The sequence below is a fragment of the Ahaetulla prasina genome, chromosome 12 (assembly GCF_028640845.1).
Source record: "Ahaetulla prasina isolate Xishuangbanna chromosome 12, ASM2864084v1, whole genome shotgun sequence".
In the NCBI taxonomy this organism is placed as follows: domain Eukaryota; kingdom Metazoa; phylum Chordata; class Lepidosauria; order Squamata; family Colubridae; genus Ahaetulla; species Ahaetulla prasina.
The window spans coordinates 12,595,548-12,619,137 of record NC_080550.1 but is presented as its reverse complement, the minus strand read 5'-3'; the positions used below and the strand labels follow the sequence as shown (position 1 = coordinate 12,619,137).

Genomic DNA, 23,590 nt, shown 5'->3' with positions numbered 1-23,590 from the left:
GAAAGATCGTGAACGTGTCATGTTTTCATTGCAAATGCTCAGAATCATCATAATTTTTCTGCTTATCTTCTTCCTATCTTTGCCATTTGACTTTCTTCTGTTGAGTGAGTCTCTGCTGAATTTCCCCCCCTTCAATTAGGAGTTGCTACCCTCGGGGCCACAAAGAGGTTACGAATAAAATTAGAAAAAGAGATTTCCTATTTGTTTTTACTTCACTTCAACAATAATATGTTTTTACTTAAAAAAAGGGTTGCGGTGGCTCAGGGACTAGGACGTTGAGCTTGTCTATCGAAAGGTCGGGAGTTCAGTGGTTCGAATCCCTAGTGCTGCATAACGGGGTGAGCTCCCGTTACTTGTCCCAGCTTCTGCCAACCTAGCAGTTTGAAAGCATGTAAAAAATGCAAGTAGAAAAAATAGGGACCACCTTTAGTGGGAAGGTCACAGCATTCCGTGCGCCTTTGGCGTTGAGTCATGCTGGCCACATGACCACGGAGACATCTTTGGGCAGCGCTGGCTCTTCGGCTTTGAAACGGAGATGAGCACCACCCCCTAGAGTTGGCAACAACTAGCATGTATGTGCGAGGGGAACCTTTACCTTTACCTTACTAAAAAAACAACAACGTTGGGTTAGCCAAGCCTTCTCAAGCTTCCTTAGCATCTTCCTTACATAACCCATGACCTTAAAAAAGAAACATCCGAACCAGTTGGTCCATCTCTTGTTTCTGTTTTCAGAATCCCACTTATTTCGCATTGCTGCCCTTGCCCTACGCTCTGGAAATGTCAGGTTTTCTCAGGCTAGTTTAGCATTCTGACCAAGGTGACTGTCTTCCTTTGAGAAAGTTCTTCTGCATGTTAATTAGACTCTCCTTTGGCCGGGTCTAAAGTCTTTGCCAAAGAAGTCATTTAGCTACAAGATTAAAATTCCCTTTAGAATACCTTTTTCTATGCTCTCCCTGATGTATTTCTGATTGTAGATTGTTTTGTCCTCCAAAGGGACAGGAGGAATAGTTTATTATGTTCAGTATTTTCTTATTTATTGCTGTCCTGGGATCGCCCTTCAAAAAGCATCAGTGATTATCGGTCATTTGCAATGGCTACCAATTGTACTTCACAGACAATGGGTCACCTATATTTTTATGTGGCTCAGTGGCTAAGACGCTGAGCTTGTCGATCAGAAAGGTCGGCAGTTCAGCGGTTCGAATCCCTAGCGCCGCACAATGGAGTGAGCTCCCGTTACTTGTTCCAGCTTCTGCCAACTGAGCAGTTCAAAAGCAGGTAAAAAATGCAAGTAGAAAAATAGGGACCACCTTTGGTGGGAAGGTAACAGCGTTCCGTGCGCCTTTGGCATTGAGTCATGCCGGCCACATGACCACGGAGACGTCTTCGGACAGCGCTGGCTCTTCGGCTTTGAAACAGAGATGAGCACCGCCCCCTAGAGCCAGAAATGATTAGCACGCATGTGTGGGGGAACCTTTACCTATACCTTATATTTTTATGAACTTGAAAGGTAACATCTCTTACCCAAATCTATTTATGGGCGTTATGGACAGGGTCTTTTCCATGGTGGCCCCAAAGAGGTTTCATTGCTTAGCTCTGGCTTTTAAGCAAGACTTGGAAATCCAGCTTTCAAGAGGTTTGGATTGGAAGAATGAGTAACCCTCAGCTTATTTCTAAATGGTATTCTCACCATGGCTTAATTTGTCTTTAAATAACTATGCTTCTGGGTTTTGAGGTTTTTTTTTTTAAATTATTACTTTAATCATTTTGATTTCTTAGACATGTTAGTTTTATGGATTCAAGTTTTAGGGAGTGATGGCTTAGTGGTCCCCTATGATATTTGTTTATTCTTCTTCAAATAGTTTAGAAAAAGTGGTTTTTGGAAAGACCACTAAAAGACGAATAGGTTGCCAACTTAATCCTGTTTTCATCTCATAACACGCTGAACGGGAAATAATTCAGTCAAACACTTGCGTATAATTGAGGGTCTTCCATGGAGCATGCAAGCAAATGAGCAGAATCCTGTATTGGCTTGGGATAATGTTTAAGACATCTGAACTTGCCAAGTTTCAGAAGGCTGTTGTTGGCACAAATGCTGACCAAGAACAGACGCAGCCGTAAAATGAGATAAACATAATAGGTTACACTTTACACTAAGAGGCAGACAACCTTTTGATAGTTAATAGCCGCAGTGGGTTTATTTCTTTTTGACACATGACGGTGGAACATGCCACTAGGGGTTTGTTTGTTTTTTTCAACTAATCTGGCCTGCCATTATTTGTGAATTTGGCCAACAAAATCCCATCAGGAAGTGAAATGGTGTCAAACTCAAGTGCTGACGACAATGCAACACAGAATTAACAGAATAACAGAGTTGGAAGGGACCTTGGAGGTCTTCAAGTCCAACCCCTTGATCAAACAGGAGACCCAATACCATTCCAGAGAAGTGGCTGCCAAGTCTCTTTTTAAAAACTTCCAGTGTTGGACCATTCACAACTTCTGAAGGCAAGCCATTCCACTGGTTAATTATTCTCACTGTTAGGAAATTTCTCCTTAGTTGTAAGTTACTTCTCTCCTGGATTAGTTTCCATCCACTCTTTCTTGCCTTGCCCTCTGATGCTTTGGAAAAATAGGTTGACCTTCCCTCTCTTCTTGGTGGCAGCCCCTCAAATATTGGAACACTGCTATCACGTCACGCCTACTCCTTTTTTAAGTAGACCGGGAGTCAGCAACCTGCGGCTCGGGAGCCGCATGCTGCTCTTTGGGCCCTCTGCTGTGGCTTCCTGTGAGGTGATCCCACCACTGGCTGCTCCCCCTCCTCGCCCTCTCCTCCCAGTCACTCCTTGCCTGGCCTGAGAAGATAAGGGCAACGGCAGGGGATGGAGAAGCAGCCAGGGCAAATAAAGAGAGATGGGGCGAGAGAGGGAGATACAGAGATACAGAGAGAGGGGGGTAAAGAGAGGGAGATGGGGGTAGGGAGGAAGGAAGAGAGATGTCAAAAGGGTTTTGTGGTTCCCAGTGTTTTTTTAACAACCGGTTCTCTGCCTTAATGACCTGTTGGGTAGGCATGGCTACGGGGGTGTCATGTGACTGGTGGAAGTGAGTGATGATGAGTTGGCCACGCCCACCCAGGTTTTGTGGCTCCCGGTGTTTTGTTTTGTTTTCGTGGGAAACGGGTCCAAATGGCTCTTTGAGTGTTTAAGGTGGCAGACCCCTGAACTAGACATACAAATGGTAGGTTTCAAATTTTTTTACTACCGGTTCTGTAGGTGTGGCTTGGTGGGCATGGCATGGCTTGGTGGGCGTGGCAGGGGAAGGATACTGTAAAATCTCCATTCCCACCCCACTCCAGGGGGAAGGTTACTGCAAAATCCCCATTTCCTCCCGATCAGCTGGGACTTGGGAGACAGAGAATAGATGAGGGCGGAGCCAGTCAGAATTTTTACTACCGGTTCTCCGAACTACTCAAAATTTCCACTCCTGGTTCTACCGGTCAGAACCTGCTGTATGCCACCTCTGAGACATACCCAATTCCTGCAACTGTTCTTCATCCGTTATGGTTTTCTCAATTGCAATGGAGAAGCCATTAAGACCTTCCAAGATGGTCTCCTGTCCAAGTACTGCCCAGATTTTTGAAGGTCAGCCAAGGTTAACCATATCTTTTCACCTTTTGTCTCTTTTAGGTAACATTATTGGCTCTGGCATCTTTATTTCACCCAAAGGAGTTCTTGAGCATTCCGGGTCAGTGGGACTCGCACTCATAATATGGATACTTGGAGGTGGGATCTCAGCACTTGGGTCCCTCTGTTACGCTGAATTAGGAGTTACCATCCCCAAATCAGGAGGCGACTACTCCTACGTCACTGAGATTTTCGGTGGATTAGCTGGGTAAGTGTGGCTTCAGGATAAGGGTGGATAGTAATTTTGTCACGAGGGTTTAAAATTGCAGCCGTGCATTTTATTTCATTAGTTCTTCCCACCGAGCAGGTCTGAGCCAGAGCATGCCAGTGAAGTGTAATATTTCTCATATAGAACTAGGATCTGACTTTGGAATGAGTCCTCATTTGACCTTGGAACCCACTGGTTGCTTCAAACATCTCCTCCCAAAACAATCTCTTTCATGGGGTTGTTGCCATGGGAACAAAATTAGGGAAGACCCTACCCACACCAGTTCACAGTTATTATGAAATAAATACATTGCAGTGTCTTATATTGTGTCCTTGGTTGATTTTCTTATTAGTTTCAAATATGTAGGAGAAAAGCTGGCAGAGCTGGGAAGAGGTGGGGTTAAGTGAATCATCAGCCTAGAGTCATTACGTTCCCACGAACGGTCCAAATCCAACCCCTCTTGAATTCCATTGACCTTATCTGGCAAAAAATTTACTATTGAACTTTAATTGGCTAGATTCTAGGGTATAGGCTTGAGCAATAGATCTTCTGAACTGCAATTTAACAGTCCTGATTCTTTGTGCCTGACAATATGGCAAAAAGCTGGCGCGCCTCTACTCTGAGTAGAAGCATCTGTAAGGGGGAGCAGCGATATTTGAACCATTCCCCTCAGGGGTGACATGCAAAAATGTTTGCAACTGGTTCTGTGGGCGTGGCTTGATGGGCGTGGCTTGTGGTCATGTGACCGGGTGGGCGTGGCCAACTTGACGTCACTCACTGTTAGAGCCAGGAGCTGCACATTTTGAAGCACATTCTGCCCTTCTGAAGCCCCCAACGCTTTGAGTTTCCCTCCGCCACCCAAGCGAACATTGGAGCCTTCGTGCAGAGCGGAATCCAGGCACAGAAATGGAAAAATGGGGGGGGGAAGGGGGAAATGGGGAGGAGAAGGTAAAAGAAGTGAAATCGAGGCACAGAAATGGAAAAAATGGGGGGGGAAGGGGGAAATGGGGAGGAGAAGGTGTAAGAAGCGGAATCGAGGAACAGAAATGGAAAAAATGGGGGGGATGGGGAGGTGAAGGTATAAAAAGACTTTTTTTTTTTTAAATTTGAATTTATATCCCGCCCTTCTCCGAAGACTCAGGACGGCTTACATTGTGTTAAGCAATAGTCTTCATCCATTTGTATATTATACACAAAGTCAACTTTTATTGCCCCCCAACAATCTGGGTTCTCATTTTACCTACCTTATAAAGGATGGAAGGCTGAGTCAACCTTGGGCCTGGTGGGACTTGAACTTGCAGTAATTGCAAGCAGCTGCTGTTAATAACAGACAGACTTAGTCTGCTGAGCCACCAGAGGCGGCTTTTTTCCTTAGATCACTGACATTCGGCGATCTAAGGAAACGTCTTCCAGCTCGACTTTAAGAGCACCGAGAAGCCTACAGCAAAAGTAGTGGCAGCAGGGATGAAAGGGGTGTGTGTGTGTGTGTCCCTCTGCAAGGACTTGGAGGCATACACCTCTCCTCTTAGGAAAAGAGGAGGCAGCGAAGCCCTGGCTGTCATGGAGGACCATGAAGGGACACACACATACCCCTGTTGCCCCCACTGCTGCTACTTTTGCTGTCGGCTTCTCGGAGCTATTAAAGTCGATCTTGAAGAGTTGGAAGACGTTTCCATAGATCGCTGACGATGCGTTTGGCAGCGTGGAAGGCAGGGAAGCATGGCAGGACTGCGGGCCGTGGACTGGTTTGGGGGGGGCGTGGCCAGCCAGCAATTGCTACTGGTTCGGCGATTCCCAATCTCCGCTACCAATTCTCCCGAACCGGTAGCGTTTCACCTCTGATTCCCCTCATCTTTCAAACTTAAATTTCAATTTCACAGCAACTTTTTGAGGGACCCCAGGATCAAGGCTCTCCAGCTCTCCAGCTTTAAAGCGAACTTATTTTAGGGCCCATGGTTCAGTAGCATCCCCAGCCATCCGTTTTTTAAAAGAAGAACATTTATTGAATTGCTATCTGATGGACTGTGCAAGATTGCTACAGCGGAGTCAGGCATGCCAGTTTTGTGCAGACAAGCAGAAAACATCTGCATAAAGATTGGATTTTAGGAGGAAGGAAGGGGCAAGTCTGCGCTGATAGATAAGCAGAACCTAACTTGTATTTATAGGGGCACAATAAGCCAGATTGCCTTTGGGGGAAAATTGCTTGCGAGCTCCGGGATTAAATGACAGACGCAACAAAAAGGAAGATTTTATTCCTGCAACACCTGATGAATTCCAAAGCTCAGACCTGTCTGGAAATCAATGTTTTTTGCAGCCAAAGAAGGGATCGAATCAAGAGTTTTAAATGGAGATATAAAAACTGAAATCTGCGGCATTCGAAAATTCAGCTTTATGGAGGAATTAACGCCATCCTTCAGCCAAACATAATTCAAATGGGAGATTCCCTTAATCTTGCCTTTCTTTATAGGGCCGTGCAGTTCAAGACTCAATCTATTTTCAGCGAGCGCTACAGTTGTTCTTGGGATGCGCAAGCGTTTTTCTCCCAGTTAAATGGGCTGTGCAGGGTTTTTAAATGCTTCAGAAATATAAATCATCTTTTCAAAACTCGAAAGAAATGGTACAGAGAAACATGGGCGCTAATAAAAGGGGGAAAAACTTTTCCATTTGATTTGTAACTGAGTTCAGAAAATGTGTAACTTGGGGGCAACTATGTTAACGTTATGAGACTCAGCTCCAGATTCAAGGAATAATAAATGAGAAAACCTGGTGGTTTATTTATTATTCATGGGTTACTTGCCTCTGAATAAGGAAGTTCCACTAATATTAACCGATTTATCCTCTGAGAAAAGGTCTAATGTTGTTGTTGTTAACAGCCTACTGAGTTACTGGCTTTCACCATCACATTTTACAGAATAACACATGAATGAAGGTGAATATGTGTGTCCCAGGGATACGGTGGCTCAGTGGCTTAAGACGCTAAGCTTGTCGATCGAAAGGTCGGCAGTTCAGCGGTTCGAATCCCTAGTGCCGCGTAACGGGGTGAGCTCCCGTTCCTTGTCCCAGCTTCTGCCAACCTAGCAGTTCGAAAGCAGGTAAAAAATGCAAGTAGAAAAATAGAGATCATCTTTGGTGGGAAGGAAACAGCGTTCTGTGCACCTTTGGCATTGAGTCTAGCTGGCCACATGACCACGGAGACGTCTTCGGACAGCGCTGGCTCTTCGGCTTTGAAATGGAGATGAGTACTGCCCCCTAGAGTCAGGAACAACTAGCACATATGTGCGAGGGGAACCTCTACCTTTATATGTGTCCCAAGATTTTTGCAGGGTACAATCTGGGACCAGAGATTTATCTTCGGAGCTTTCAGACTCGTTCTGGAGCCCATCCTCAGAGAACTCTGTCAAAGACCTAGGAGTACTCATTTCTAAAGATCTAAGTCCCAGAGCTCACTGTAACATCATTGCAAAAAAGGCATTAAGAGTTGTCAATCTTATTTCACGAAGTTTTCTCTCTGGTAACGCTATACTGCAAACTAGGGCATATAAAACCTTTGCAAGACCTATCCTTGAATATTGCTCACCTGCCTGGAACCGTAACTCTGTTTCAGAGATCAATACATTAGAGAGGGTCCAGAGATATTTTACTAGAAGAGTACTGAAATCTTCTGCTCGAAATAAAATTCCCTATCCCACCAGGCTTGAAATTTTAGGTGTGGATAGCCTCGAACTACGTCGTTTACGTTCCTACCTATGCTTAGTTCATAAGATTATTTAGCAAAACATTCTACCTCTAACTGAGTACTTTAATTTCAACCATAATAACACAAGGGATATAAATAGATTTAAACTCAATGTAATTCGCTCTAACCTTGATTGTAGGAAATATGACTTCTGCAGTAGAGAAGTAAATGTCTGGAACACTCTACCTGATCCTGTTGTTAGTCTCTCTAACCCCCATACCTTTTACCATAAACTGTCTACCATGGACCTTTCACGTTTCTTAACAGGTCCCTAAGGGGTGTGCATAAGCGCACCAGCATGCCTACTGTCCCTGTCCTACAGTTCCCAATTATATGTAATTATTCTATGTGTTAATGCTATGTTTTGCCTATTTATATCCTTTTTTTTGTGCCAATTTTGTTTTCATGTGTCCATGTCTCCTTGTAGTTGTTGACAAATAAATTTAATAATAATAATAATAATAATTAAAGCAACAACAACAACTTCTGTTAGCTGCTAAAGAGACATTCTGTGAAGATGGGCTCTTAGCACAAGTCCAAAAGCTCGGAAGACAAAACCCCTGGTCATGGTGACTGACCCAGATTGGCTCCTGCAGAATAACGGAGTCAGAAGGAACCTTGGAGATCTTCCAGTCCAACCCCCTGCCCAAGCAAGAAACCCTATACCATTTCAGAAAATCTTGCAATAGCAAATTCCCAAAGCGAAGTGCAGGATTTTTTTTCCCCCTGCGATGGACAATGGAAAGAATAGTTTAACCATGGTCCACTTTTCGGGTGACCATTAGAGCAAATGTGGCAACAATTGGAAATGTAGGAATTTCTTATCAATAACTGCAGGCATGTAACCTATCCAGAGAAATGATCCAATTGCAACAGCAGGCAGAGGGAAAGGAGGTCAAGGGATTGCTGCTTTTAAAAGCATATTTTTACAACCGCTTCGGCTGAAGTGGCTGTAGAAAAAAATGCTTTTAAAAATTGAAAAAAAAAGAAAGTTGGCCACGCCCACCCAGACACATTACGCCCCCCCCACCAAGCTCTAGGCTGCTGACTTGCTTAACTCTGCCTCCTGGTTTTGACTGCCATTCTCCTTCAGGCAGTGGGTTAAAATCAAATGAGAAACAGGATCCTCCTCTACTCCTTTCCTCTCAATCTCTCTCTATAATACTTGGCCCGTACATGCTGTTCTGCCCAGCAGTCTAGTCTCAACGAGATATCTTGAATTGTTTCTATTCGTTGCAGATTTCTGCTGCTATGGAGCGCGGTCCTTATCATGTACCCAACCAGTCTGGCTGTTATTGCATTGACTTTTTCTAATTATGTGCTACAACCAGTCTTTCCCAATTGCATCCCACCCTACAAAGCTTCACGCGTCCTCTCCATGGTGTGTTTATGTAAGTATGGATTCATCATTGGTTTTCTTTATCTTCTAAGGCAGTGATGGAGAATCTTTTCAGCACTGAGCGCCCAAACTGGAATATGCATGCATACACATGCATGTCGGAGCAGCGGAAACCCAAAGACCAGCTGGCCCCCACACACATGCCTGTTTTTTTTGCCATTTTTGGCCTTTTGGGGGGCCATTTTCAGGCTGTTTTTGGGTCAAAAACGGCCCAAAAACGGCCCAGAAAACATTCCAAAAAACATCCTGAAAACGGCTCCAAAAACAGTCTGAAAAATGGCCTGAAAATGGCCCCAAAATGGCCTGGGTTTTGGCCACTTTTGGCTGTTTTGAGACCATTTTCTGGTACTTTTCGGCCGAATAGGTTGTAAAACAAATGCTTTTAAAAGTAAAAAAAAAAAGATTGCGCGCCACAGCTGATCACCCACTCCCACGCGCTGTTTTATTTACCCCATGCCTCCTTTTGGTGTGCACTGTGCGCGTGTGCCCTTCGCATTTGGTGCGTGGCGTGCACTGCGCATGCGCAGCCGGTGAACCGGTAGTAAAACGGTTCAGATTTCACCACTGGTTGAAACCCCGCCCTTTATGTAAATATATGTAAATAGGGAGTGTGGTTTTGGTCCCACAGCCACAGCGGCCACCTTGATTTTTTTTTACTCCCTTGCAAATACACTTCAGCAAAAGTCACATCAATGTGCAGGCTATGTACTTCTAATTACGATCTTAATACACTTCAGCTTTTAAAAGTAAAAAAACCATGCTTTTAAAAGTAAAAAAAGGCTCTGACGATCACGCAGCTCAGCTGTGATCGTCAGAGCCTTTTTTTTAACCTTTTAAAAGCATTTTTTTACAACCTATTCGGCCGAATAGGTTGTAAAAACATGCTTTTAAAAGGTTAAAAAAAGGCTCTGATGATTGTGCGGCTCACCTATGATCGTCAGAGCCTTTTTTTTTAACCTTTTAAAAGCATTTTTTAAAAGAAGCGACAAGCAGGGAAGCGGGCGACCAGGCGATTAGGTGGGCATGGGCGGCGGATGGGGCAGGGAGTTTTGCTACCAGTTCTCTGACCCACCCGCCGCCATCGCTACCGGATCAGCAAATCCGGTCCAAACCGGGAGTGTTTCACCCCTGGTTTCAACCTTGTAGTTGCCATCTTGACTTTTTTTACTCCTTCCTACAGATACCTCTATTTGTTTAGTTAGTTTTTTTTTCTTTTGCTTCCCATTTTGAGGAACTAAACTCTGCTTTCTGCTCTCTAGCACTGTTGACTTGGGTGAACAGCACCAGCGTTCGGTGGGCCACGCGCATCCAGGACATCTTCACAGCAGGAAAACTCTTGGCTTTGGGTCTCATCATAACTGTTGGCTTTGTGCAGATCTTCAAAGGTACTGATACCAAAAAACCCTGGTGTTTAAATGGCCTTCTGCAGGAAATCCAATACTTTTGAGAAAACTCTCGCATCCCACTGTTTTTCAAGTGAGTGATATTTGAAAACATCTGCGATAAGCTTCCATGGTGGGCTCCAATGCCTACGTTGGGCAGTGAATGTCAGGTGTAAACAGGGGTGGGCTGCTGGGGGTTCGCAGGGGTTTGGGAGAACCTCTAGCTAAGATTCTGTGCAGTTTGGAAACCCCCCCAAATCCCACTCCTGGCTGGGCTCCTTCGCCCCTCCTAGGAGTCCCCATGTGGCCCATTTTGGATGCAGGTAAGTGCAGGGTGCGCACAGAGACTCGGGGAGGGTGAAAAATGGGCCTACCGGAAGTTGGGCAATTTTGGCCTGTTTTCGGCCTCCAGAGGGCCTCCGGAGCCTGAGGAGGCTGTTTTTGCCCTCCCGGAGGCTCAAGGAAAGCCTCTAGAGCCCTGGGAGGGCAAAAATAGCCCCCTCCCGCCATGGTGCAGGAAGTCGAGTAGGCCACGCCCACCATGGCCATGCCTACTGGGCAGAGAACCACTTGCTAAAATTTTTGAAGCCCACCCATGGGTGTAATCAACTATTGGGAGCTATTTATGTCCCCAATGCACTATCTGCTGATCATTCTATTTTCATTCCCACAAAAGGGACAGGGCAACTGTGTGACGGAAAAGCTCATCGCTTGATAAATTAGGTTTTTGGGAGGATGTCCCGAAGGTGCTTTTTTTTTCAAAAGGCAACTGGACTTTGTTTTTTCCTTGTAGATGTTTCACTACTTCAATTCTGTGAAGAAAGCTCTTGGGTGAGAAGCAAAACATCTTCAAGGAAAAACAAAAGGCCAGTTGGTTTTTGAAAAAAGCACCTTTGGGACAACCAGAATCCCCGTAGATGTTGTTCGTTTGTTTGTTTTGGAGGATATGGCAGCATCTCCTTGATCTTAGCTGGTCTTGGAAGGGCTAAGTTGGATCTAAGATTGTTGCTCGATGGAAAGTCACCCTCAATCCCAGGCTGATAGGCTAGACTATAGTGACCAGACGTCCCGCTTTTGGCGGGACAGTCCCGCTTTTTAATAATTTGTCCCGCGTCCCGCGGCAATTCCAAAAAGTCCTGATTTTTTTTTGTTTCACCCTGGTTTCAACCTTGTAGTTGCCATCTTGACTTTTTTTACTCCTTCCTACAGATACCCCTATTTGTTTAGTTAGTTTTTTTTTCTTTTGCTTCCCATTTTGAGGAACTAAACTCTGCTTTCTGCTCTCTAGCACTGTTGACTTGGGTGAACAGCACCAGCGTTCGGTGGGCCACGCGCATCCAGGACATCTTCACAGCAGGAAAACTCTTGGCTTTGGGTCTCATCATAACTGTTGGCTTTGTGCAGATCTTCAAAGGTACTGATACCAAAAAACCCTGGTGTTTAAATGGCCTTCTGTAGGAAATCCAATACTTTTGAGAAAACTCTCGCATCCCACTGTTTTGCAAGTGAGTGATATTTGAAAACATCTGCGATAAGCTTCCATGGTGGGCTCCAATGCCTACGTTGGGCAGTGAATGTCAGGTGTAATCAGGGGTGGGCTGCTGGGGGTTCGCAGGGGTTTGGGAGAACCTCTAGCTAAGATTCTGTGCAGTTTGGAAACCCCCCCAAATCCCACTCCTGGCTGGGCTCCCTCGCCCCTCCTATGAATCCCCATGTGGCCCATTTTGGATTCAGGTAAGTGCAGGGCGCAGGGAGACTCGGGGAGGGTGAAAAATGGGCCTACCGGAAGTTCGGGAATTTGGGCCTGTTTTCGGCCTCCAGAGGGCCTCCGGAGCCTGAGGAGGCAGTTTTTGCCCTCCTGGAGGCTCAAGGAAAGCCTCTAGATCCCTGGGAGGGCAAAAATAGCCCCCTCCCGCCATGGTGCAGGAAGTCGAGTAGGCCACGCCCACCATGGCTATGCCTACTGGGCAGAGAACCACTTGCTAAAATTTTTGAAGCCCACCCATGGGTGTAATCAACTATTGGGAGCTATTTATGTCCCCAATGCACTATCTGCTGATCATTCTATCTTCATTCCCACAAAAGGGACAGGGCAACTGTGTGATGGAAAAGCTCATCGCTTGATAAATTAGGTTTTTGGGAGGATGTCCAGAAGGTGCTTTTTTTTCAAAAGGCAACTGGACTTTGTTTTTTCCTTGTAGATGTTTCACCACTTCAATTCTGTGAAGAAACCTCTTGGGTGAGAAGCAAAACATCTTCAAGGAAAAACAAAAGGCCAGTTGGTTTTTGAAAAAAGCACCTTTGGGACAACCAGAATCCCCGTAGATGTTGTTCGTTTGTTTGTTTTGGAGGATATGGCAGCATCTCCTTGATCTTAGCTGGTCTTGGAAGGGCTAAGTTGGATCTAAGATTGTTGCTCGATGGAAAGTCACCCTCAATCCCAGGCTGATAGGCTAGACTATAGTGACCAGACATCCCGCTTTTGGCGGGACAGTCCCGCTTTTTAATAATTTGTCCCGCGTCCCGCGGCAATTCCAAAAAGTCCTGATTTTTTTTTGTTTCACTCCCATTCTGAAAATGGGAGGCGGCAACGCAAGAGGAGGAGGCAGAGAAGGGGGAGTGGCGGAGAAGGGGGCGCGAGAGGGAGGAGAGACGCCGCTTGACTTCACCCGAGAGGAAGAGAAGAGCCGAGCCTGCCTGGAAGAGCCGAGAGGAGAGCCGAGCCTGCCTGGAAGAGCGGAGAAGCAGCAGCTGCTCCTCCTCCTTCAGGCAGGGGGCAAGACTCAGCGCGCATGCGCAGCCCCCCCCCTCCCCGCCCCAATGGTGTCCCGCTTTGCCATCGCTGAAATCTGGTCACTTTAGGCTAGACTAGTAGTTAAAAAGAGACAAACCACTTTTGTATTGTCACCAACCTATCGGAAAGAACATGGAAGTTTGTCCTTAAAATCACCAGGGTTTAATTTGGCTCAACAGGAGTAAAAATGAAGGTAGAGGACTCCGAATATTTTAAGATATGGGATCAATTTTACCATTGGTTAGAAAAAAAGATATAGATAAGCCAATCAATAGTTATGTAAAAAAATGGTATAATCAGAATATTATATTTGTGGCAAAATTGTAACAGATTAAATGAAAATGAAGATAGAAGAAGCAACAAAAAGATGAAGTTAAGGAGAAAACACCGAGATGTCACATGGAAGGAATGACTGATGTATTAAACGTTTGTTTGTGTATAAAATAAAATAAAAAAAATTTTTTAAAAAAAAAGTAAAAATGAAGGTAGAGGAAAGAATGATGGGAAGAACGGAAGGAGCAAATGACATCGTGCAATTAGGATTGCCAAGAGATTGAATCAGTCACGGGGCAGGAAATTTTTATTTTAAAAAGTGGATTGAACTGTTCCACAGGGTGTTTCTTTTTTTCCTCAAATGATTTGATTCCAGAGGATTTTGCTCTAGAAAAACAAAACAAAAGGAGATTAGAAAAAGGGAGCGGTGCTTTTCATCATTGGAGAAAGCAAACCATCGCCCTTCTTTCGTGGTGCTTCTCCTGATGTTTCCCCAGCAGCAAGAAAGGCCCTTCAAGACTTCGTGTTTAAAAAGGGGAGATCAAGAATGGTTGTGTCCAGATGACAATAACGAGGCTTTTTCTTGTGTCAGAAACTCAACAGCATATCAAAAAATTCAACAGGATAGCTCAGGGGTCAGCAATCTTAAACCCTCAAAGAGCCACAAAGGCTTGTCGATCAGAAAGGTCGGCAGTTTGGCAGTTTGAATCCCTAGTACAGGTCTCCTGCGTGAGCAGGGGGTTGGACTAGATGACCTCCAAGGTCCCTTCCAACTCTTGTTACTGTTACTGGTCCTAACCGGAAGCCCCCTGTTCAATTCTGGAGCCGATCGGAAGTCCAATTCCCCCACCATAGAGTCTCCTCCTAGTGCGGTGTCCTTTTTCCTCTAACCAAAAGCCCTATCAATTGTGGAGCTGACCGGAAAACCTGCCCCTTGCCATAGAGTCTCCTCCTGGCACGACATGCTTCGCTCCCCCCCTCCCCAAAACCGGAAGATCCTCTCAAAATTGTGGCGCCGACCAGTGATGGGGAGCCGCAGCAGTGGGATGAAAGAGCCACACACGGCTCCAGAGCCGCAGGATAGCTTACTACTGGGATAGCTGAAGCTCCATCATATGTGAATCCTATCCTTCTTTTTTCATGTGACATACATGAAAAAAAGGGATGGGATTCCAATCACACAGGACCAGCTGCCATCTTGACTTTTTTGTGACCCTACAGTACATGATGTGTTTGTTTGGACTGACGATGCCCTCACTGAAGTCTGCTCTCTTTGTAGAAAACTATGAAGCATTAATCCCAAGAAATGCATTCAGTTTCTGGATGACCCCGTCTGTGGGAGATTTGGCGCTAGCCTTTCTCCAAGCTTCCTTCGCATTCAGTGGGTGGAATTTCCTAAATTACGTGACGGAAGAACTGGTTGATCCACGCAAGTAAGTGTTCCTATGCATTTTTTGGCCAAGGTTTGGAGAAAAGGTCAAGTTGTTGCCCTACAGTTTCCATTGGATCCCAATAATCAGTTTCCTTATTGTTTGAGGAAAGAAGAGGTGGTGATACCAATAGGGGGAAAAGGGGATAAGATGGGAAGGCTTTAGAACAGGGCTGTCCAACCATGGCAACACGGTTAGCTGAGGAATTCTGGGAATTGAATCCCACAGCTCTTAAAGTTGGGAGTTGAAATCCAACGTCCACCTTAAAGTCCGGGAGTTGAAGTCCACCGTTCTTAAAGTTGCCGAAATCGGACATCCCTGGCTTAGAAGAATAGTTGGGTAGGGAGTTAACCCTGCCTGGGCAGGGGGTTGGACTAGAAGACTTCCAAGGTCCCTTCCAACTCTGTTATTATGTTATATTAATTCAGAACAACCTCCTGCTAACGTCTGCCAAGGCAAATATTCAGCTTCTGGGTTTTCAATCTTCATTACACTTAATGAGAGTAGCATCTTCAAACTGCCCAATTTTCCAGCTTCTAGGGAATACGATCGACCGCGGTAAAATGTTTACTGATTTCACCTGCTGTTAGCCATCCACTGAGCTACACGCATTAGGAAAAAAGAGAGAGAAATTGTTCTATAAAGTGTCGTGTCCCACTCCTCCGCTGACGGCCAAATCAGGTGTGCCTCTGCAGCTCTGCCAAAGTCCTAGCAAAGTCCTCAGGGCAGGCAGGAGACCAGAAAGTGACTTCAGCAAGATATGTTTAGACTTTGCCTGACTCAGAGAATGCCAGAAAGCAGATCCTTTATATAGGCCATGGGGTGTGGCTCCATGACTCAGCATTTATCCAGGCCTGCCCCTCCCTTCCTTCTGTTGCCTCCGTCTATCAAGTCTTCTGACGCGAGGGTCACTCCAGTCTGCAGCTGTTGGTAATAGACCTTCCTCAGGCTCACATGCTGTGGAGGAGGGGGAGGGGTCTAGTTGCTCCGTTTGCCTGGGCATAGAGCCAGAGCTGGGGGCTGGAGGTATTTCTTCCTCTTCAGCCTGTCTGGGCATGGAGCCAGGGCTGGGGCCGGGAGGCATACTAGGACATTCTTCAGCATTCGGAAGCAGATAAGAAGACCCCGGCTGCGGTGAGAGCGGGCAAGACACAACATAAAGCAGGGGATCTCCAAACTTGGCAACTTTAGACTTGTGGACTTCAACTCCCAGAGCTGGCTGAGGAATTCCAAGCTGGCTGAAGAATTCTGGGAGTTGAAGTCCACAAGTCTTAAAGTTGCCACGGTTGGAGACCCCCTGCTATAAAGAGCGCCAATCTGTGCTCTTGGCTTTTACCCTTTTTCTGCATGTACATTCCTGGATGTGATTTGGCTTAACATTCATACAATTTACCGTTGCCTACATGTCGTTCACATTCTACCTAATTTGCCTGTTGAACCATAGTCCATGTCCATGTTGAGTTTTGCTGCTCGGGCCTTGCTTATCAATGCTTATCAAATTCCCCCCCTTCCCCCCCCCCTTTTTTTTTTTGAAATTAGGAATCTACCCCGCGCCATATCTATCTCCATTCCCCTGGTGACTTTTGTATACACCTTCACCAATGTTGCCTATTTCACGGCCATGTCACCCCAAGAACTCCTGTCTTCCAATGCTGTGGCGGTAGTAAGTAAAACATACCCCGGAATTTGACTTTGACTTTGGGGATTCATTGAAAAATGATTCATTTTGGCTTTCTGTTTTGGTGCGTTGCAATTTATGTTTCGTTTCCATCCTTCCTCCTGCCTTTTGTTGCTTTAGACATTTGGTGAGAAGTTACTGGGCTATTTTTCCTGGGTTATGCCAGTGTCTGTGGCATTGTCTACATTTGGAGGAATAAATGGATACCTTTTTACCTCCTCAAGGTTAGATAAAGTACGATTTATTTATTTGTTTGCTTACTTTTCCTGAGCATCTTTTTTTTTTTAAATTTCTTTATTTTGGGAAGAAGGAGGAGAAATATCATTGCTTTCCTAGCGGGAATGTATTGGTGTGTTTCATGCTGAACAAAGTTTTGGGACATGGCACCCTTTAATAGACTTATCGTATTTTTCAGAGTATAAGACGCACCTTAATTTTGGGGGAGGAAAATAAGAAAAAAGCTGATTGGCAGGTGGATCGGCCTCCCGGAAAACCCCCAATCAGCTGTTCCTAGAGGTGAATTTTAGCAATAGGTTCCTAGGTTGTGAGCTCTGTGCCTTGCTTTTTTTTTTTTTCTGCCTCTGAAAGCCTCCGAAACAGCTTCAGAAAAAAACCATCTGAAGCTCTGTTTGGAGGCTTTTTTTCTGAAGCTCTGTTTGGAAGCTTCTTTTCTGAAGCTCTGTTTGGGGGCTTTTTTTCCTGAAGCTTGGTTTCTGATGCTTTTTTCAGCCTCTGAAAGTCCACAAGTCTTAAAGTGGCCAAGGTTGGAGACCCGTGCTCATGGCTCAACATTCAAATCCCATTCTTTCCTGGGGAGTTTGGATTCTGGACTAACCATTCTCAGTAGATATTGTATCAGAGCGTTTGTGAAGACAGGGGAAGGGATCCAGGAATTCAACAACTTGGGAGAAATGTCACCTAACTGAGAAGCATCTAGAAATCATTGATTTTTCTTCTCCTCCTAACTCACTCCAATGTTTTAAAGTATATGAAGCCAACATCTATGTTCTTCCTCTTCCACTTTATCCATGAAACAGTGGAGTGGCCATCCAATGCTGAAATCCATCACACCTGGAAAGTACCAGAATGTGGGAAGACAATGTCCCTCTAAACAGAACCCCGAGGTGTGACATGCCTATTTTTGTCACTTGCCACTCTTAAGTAACAAACTGAATCTTTTTTTTTTAATCCAAGTGTTAAATATTCCCCATTGGGTTTCTGTATCTTCCGCCATCAGAAGAAAGTTAAAACTATGTATTTGTTGAAAGGGGCTAAAATAAAACAAGCTTAGGAGAGATTTTTTTTCCTTCTCTTTTTTTTTAGGCTGTGTTTCTCTGGTGCCCGAGAAGGTCACTTGCCGAGTCTCCTGGCCATGATCCATGTCAAACATTGCACCCCAATTCCAGCTCTCCTTGTCTGCGTAGGTGTTTCCATTCCTGTAGGATTGATTAACATAGCTAATAGAAAGGCTATTGGTTTAACTGAATACTTATCAAATACCAGTGGTGGAATTCAAAAAATTTTTACTACTGGTTCTGTGGGCGTGGCTTGGTGGGCGTGGCAGGGGAAGGATACTGCAAAATACCCATTCCCTCCCTACTCCTGGGGGAAGGATATTGCAAAATCCCCATTCCCTGCCCACTCCTGGGGCCACTCCTGGGATATTTGCCGGTTCTCCAAACTACTCAAAATTTCCGCTACTGGTTCACCAGAACCTGTCTGAACCTGCTGGATTTCATCCCTGTCAAATACATTTTGGAATATTAGTCATGCCGAGTTCAGTGGTAGCCAAAATGTAGCTGCTACTGTTACTTTTACCGCAGCCAAAATCACTAGATAGAATAAAGAGACAGGTTCAAGTTGCAGATGTCGGAAGCCTAGAGATCCCGAAGAAGCTGTGGAAAGAATGAAAGAGAGAGTGGACATAAAGGATCGTGAAATAGTGTATGACTCCATGGGTAGCTAATCTTGCAAACAGCCCTTTGTTATTGTATGCAGGTCACATTTTGGTTCCTTTAATTAATTTTATTATCAATATATAAAATACAAAAGAAAGTGAAACTCATTGGAAAAATGGGGAAGGGAAGAGAAAGAAGTGTAGGTTAAAGGGAAAAAAAGAAAAGAAAAACATTTGACTTCCGACTCTTTTTAGCAAAATAGGAGAAGATAAAATAACATTTACAGCCTCAGCTTTTGACTTTCCCATCCATCTCTCTCTCTATCTGGTTTTGCATCTGTAATATCTCCTTGTAGTGCTTGATCCTAGCTGCAGCTCTGTCATCTTTGCAATAGCTTAAGCCAGGAGTTTCCAACCCTTGGCAACTTTTAAGAATTGTGGATTTCAACTCCCCAAATTCACCAGCCAGCCACACATAGCTGACCGGGGAATTCTAGGAGTTGAAGCCCGCAAGTCCCAAAATTGGAAACCCCTGGCTTAAGCTATTGGAATGGGTAAGCTTCTTCATGTTTCCTAATCCTTATATCGTGTGCCCACTCCTCCTTTGAAGCCTGCATTTTTAACTCGAGGAAGTTTATGCCTTTGTTTCTTCCAGAAATTGTCAATTTAAAGAAGACAATCCCTCCTTTTTCTCTCCCCACCCCACCCCCCGCAGTGCCTAGCTACTGTGGTCATCATGCTGGTTGGAGACACCTACACGTTAATTAACTATGTGTCCTTTATCAACTACCTCTGCTACGGAGTGACAATAATAGGCCTGCTTGTGCTACGATGGAAGAAGCCTCAGCTCTTCAGACCCATCAAGGTGAAAAATAGTGGGGCAGTCTGATTTTAAATTCGGCTGTTTGGCCTGTGCTGGTTGTCCTCGACTTACTAAGATTTGTTTAGTGACCATTTGAAGTTCGAATGGCTTTGAAAAAAGCTACTTGCAACCATTCATGTTTATAACGGTTATGTACCATATAAGGAGTGAGTTCACTCAAGTCCTCCAAAATGGCGGGAAAATACTTAAAGCTCATTGGTTAAGCCATCTGGCCGTCTATATAGGGGACACTGCCAGACAAGCAGGTTGTTGGGTTGTACTGGTCTATTAATAAAGAGCTGTTGTTACTGAAAGAGCTGTGTCCATCTCTTCCATCATACGATCTAACACTGGCGACGAAGGTGGGATTGGAGGAATAAGGATGAGTACACCAGAGTCCCAGCAGAGTAAGAAGCGCAACCGGCATCGTTCGCTGTTCTGCAGAATCACCATCTGCCAGCATGATGACCGCATATTCTCCACCAGCTGCGTACAACCCAGCCGCCGACAATTGGGACCCCTATATGAATCATTCTGAATGCTTCATGGAAGCGAACGAGCTCCTGGGACTGTCCGATAACCACAAGTGAGCACTGTTCCTCAGTTATTGCGGTATGGACGTGTTTGATATGGCCAAGGCACTTGTCGAACCAGTCGCGGTTCAAGCGATACCGTGGTCCACACTCCAAAACACACTATGGGCACATTATGCTCTGGTGCAGTCAAAGTTTGTACGGCGGCGCAAGTTCCGCCACAGAGTGCAAGAAGGAGGAAAATCCATGAACTACTATGTAGCGGCACTCAGAAAAGCCACCACATTTTGTGAGTTCCAAGTGTTGTGTCTCGTCCAATCTTACCACAGCCGGGGCCTTCTTATCTGCTTCCGAACACGGAGGAATGTCCTAGTATGCCTCCCTGGCTCCATGCCCAGCCCTGGCTCCATGCCCAGACAGGCTGAAGAGGAGAAAGTATCTCCAGCCCCCAGCTCTGGCTCCATGCCCAGGCAAACAGAGCAACTAGACCCCTCCCCCTCCTCCACAGCATGTGAGCCTGAGGGAGGTCAATTGCCAACAGCTGCAGACTGGAGTGACCCTCGCGTCAGAAGACTTGATAGACAACAGAAGCAACAGAAGGAAGGGAGGGGCAGGCCTGGATAAGTGCTGAGTCATAGAGCCACACCCCATGGCCTATATAAAGGACCTGCTTTCTGGCATTCTCTGAGTCAGGCAAAGTCTAAACATATCTTGCTGAAGTCACTTTCTGGTCTCCTGCCTGCCTTGAGGACTTTGCTAGGACTTTGGCAGAGCTGCAGAGGCACGCCTGATTCGGATTTCCCTGACCCGGCCGTCAGCGGAGGAGTGGGACACGACACCAAGAGCTGGAGGATGTGCTGTTGGAGAGAGGGATGTTAACCTACAAAGGCAGTTAGTCAAGCCTATAGCTCACTCCTTATAGGGTACATAACAATAACCGTCACTTGTTAAACAGCTTGGAGGCTCTGACGTCAAATTACTCCACCTTCACCTGCCAGATCGTTAGGTATGCCCATGAATTAAGGAAAGATAGAGATGAGCTTACGTTCCTGAGCCTGGTGAGCTTTAAATAAAGGACTACAGTCTCCATCATCTCCAGATCTACATGCCCAAGGCCATCATGGATACCAAAGGTGGGGGGAGTATTGTCCAGAACGGTGGCATTTGGATTAGCCAAGACAGAAGCTCTTGGTAATCTAGCTGAGTGATGGTCCAATGTTGTCTACCAGCACAAAGGGAATTAGGGCAGAAACAACAAGTCTCTGTACCCTTCCAATGTTTTCTTTCCTCTTAGGTAAACCTCCTGGTTCCAATCACTTACCTGATCTTTTGGGCCTTTCTCTTAATCTTCAGTTTGTATTCTGAGCCAGTGGTCTGTGGCATTGGACTGATTATCATCTTAACTGGAGTGCCAGTATTTTTTCTTGGCGTGTACTGGAAAAACAAACCAAAGTGTGTAAATAGAATAACAGGTAAGAAAAAACAAAAACAACCTTGGAAGCAGCATCCGGTTATATCCATTGATTACAAGATAATCCGCTCATTAACTCAAAGTGGGTTGTCCAGGCACTTCCTCGTGCGACTCGCATTATTACAGATGTGCAGAAATCTGCCCTTAGACAAGGTCAGGAAGGAAAAAAACTCATCTCATTATCTGGTTAACCTAATCAGAGAAGTTTCTAAACTGATGGAAGACCTCCTTATTATGACTTATGGTCCTTCAAAGATCACCATTCATTTTCTGGCAACATCTGTCCAAAAGCTAGTTTTGAGGAGAATGGTGAAAGAGAGAGGTCTCCATTTCTTACATAATCCAGAAGAATCTGGGAAAAACCCAAAATGCTGGATTAAAATTTGGGCCAGGCCCAAATGTCTTAACGTTAGGCTCTAGAACAATTAATCAGTGGGACAAACTGCCCCCAAAAGTTTTAGGCTACTGGAAGCTTTTTGAGAAGAGATTGGACAGCCATTTGTTTGAAATGGAATAAGGTTTCCTGCTTGAGGTTGGACTAGAAGGCCTCCAAGGTCCCTCCCAACTGTCAGCAGCTCAACAGCTCAACAGCTTTTATTCCTCTGTTGAGTTCAAATGCCTTCCCAGTTAATAATGCCCACTCCAGTCTCAAAATTAGTATGATAACCTAGCTCTTTGATCTTTTTTCTTTTCAGAATTTTTAACCCACTGTGGCCAGAAGATCTGTTTTGTTGTCTATCCTCAGAAGGGTTCTCTTGACGACGATCTACCTTTCACCGATTATCTCTCTCAAGAAGTCAAAAGACCTTAAAAAAAAAACAATGATACTTTTTACAGAATAAGTAGATTTTGTTTACATTATGGCATTTTATTTTATTTTTTGGCTAGGGAGAGGAAAGAACCTTGATTTGGGGTTGGGGTGCTTGTTTTGGATTTCTTTTTTTAAGCATCGAGGACCGTCGTTTGGACAACTCTTGGAGACACCTAAAAGTGTTTAGCGCTTTATCCTGAAAAGGAAGGAAATAAAGTAAAATGAACTCAGTGGGTTGTCATTTTTTTCATGATGCATTTTACACGCAAGTTGAAGTGACCAGGTATAAAAAAATATGGATATCAACCAGGGTGAAATGCTCCTGGTTTGGACAGAATCGCCTGATCCAGTAGTGATGGCGGTGGGTGGTTTGGAGAACCAGTAGCAAAAATCTCTGCCCCCCTCCACCCATGCCCAGCTGAGCCGTGCGATCATCAGAGATTGCTTTTTTTTTTTTTACTTTTAAAAGCATTTTTTCTTGGGCGGAAAAAATGCTTTTAAAAGTTAAAAAAAAAGCCTCTGATGATCGTGCAGCTCAACTGGGATCTTCAGAACCCTTTAAAAGCATGTTTTCTACAAGCTCTTTGGTCGAAGAGGTTGTAAAAAAAATGCTTTTAAAAGGTTCTTGCGATCAGGCAACTCAGCTGGGATCATCAGAACGCTTTAAAAGCTTTTTTTCCTCTGGCGATCCCAGCTGAGTTGCCTGATCATCACAGGCTTTTAAAAGCATTTTTTTACAACCTCTTCACCATGATAAAAAAAGTAGAAGCTTTAGAAAGAGTGCAGAGAAGAGCCACTAAGATGATGATGATGAGGGAGCTGGAGGCTAAAACATATGATGAATGCTTGCAGGAACTGGGTATGTCTAGTCTAATGAAGAGAAGCGTTAGACGGTTTGTCCCCTTGCCATCTTCTGGCAATTTTTAAATTACCATCATCAATCATCATCATTACGTAACAGGCCCATATCATCATGCAAAATTGTACAATATATTCAGTACCTGAAAAACTTTGCTAAACCATTTCTCCTTTTCTGTAGTTAAGTATTCTCTCCATCTCTTACATTCAAAACTACTTTTGAAAATCCCCGAGGGTTGCATCCAAGCATTTTACATACAGTATACTCTACTGATTCAGCGGTTCGAATCCCTAGTGCCGCATAACGGGGTGAGTTCCCATTACTTGTCCCAGCTTCTGCCAACCCAGCAGTTCAAAAGCACGTAAAAAATGCTAGGAGAAAAATAGGGACCACCTTTGGTGGGAAGGTAACCGTGTTCCGTGCGCCTTTGGCGTTGAGTCATACCAGCCACATGACCACGGAGACGTCTTCGGACAGCGCTGGCTCTTCGGCTTTGAAACGGAGATGAGCACCACCCCCTAGAGTCGGGAATGACTAGCACATATGTGCGAGGGAAACCTTTACCTTTACCTTTATACTC

At 44.9% G+C, this 23,590-nt stretch overlaps 1 protein-coding gene across 1 annotated transcript in view; it reads left to right on the top strand.

Annotated features, from left to right (window-relative positions):
* The window catches only part of SLC7A10 (solute carrier family 7 member 10), a 40,066-nt gene extending 17,721 nt beyond the window's left edge, over nucleotides 1-22,345 (top strand). The window contains exons 2-11 of the mRNA XM_058155617.1: nucleotides 3,681-3,885; nucleotides 8,861-9,012; nucleotides 10,280-10,405; nucleotides 14,749-14,902; nucleotides 16,439-16,562; nucleotides 16,698-16,801; nucleotides 17,901-17,997; nucleotides 19,190-19,339; nucleotides 21,164-21,341; nucleotides 22,036-22,345. Coding sequence (XP_058011600.1) covers nucleotides 3,681-3,885; nucleotides 8,861-9,012; nucleotides 10,280-10,405; nucleotides 14,749-14,902; nucleotides 16,439-16,562; nucleotides 16,698-16,801; nucleotides 17,901-17,997; nucleotides 19,190-19,339; nucleotides 21,164-21,341; nucleotides 22,036-22,151 — 1,406 coding nt within the window. The 3' untranslated portion in view covers nucleotides 22,152-22,345. The remainder of the gene's footprint in view (nucleotides 1-3,680; nucleotides 3,886-8,860; nucleotides 9,013-10,279; nucleotides 10,406-14,748; nucleotides 14,903-16,438; nucleotides 16,563-16,697; nucleotides 16,802-17,900; nucleotides 17,998-19,189; nucleotides 19,340-21,163; nucleotides 21,342-22,035) is intronic.
* Nucleotides 22,346-23,590: the final 1,245 nt, after the last annotated feature.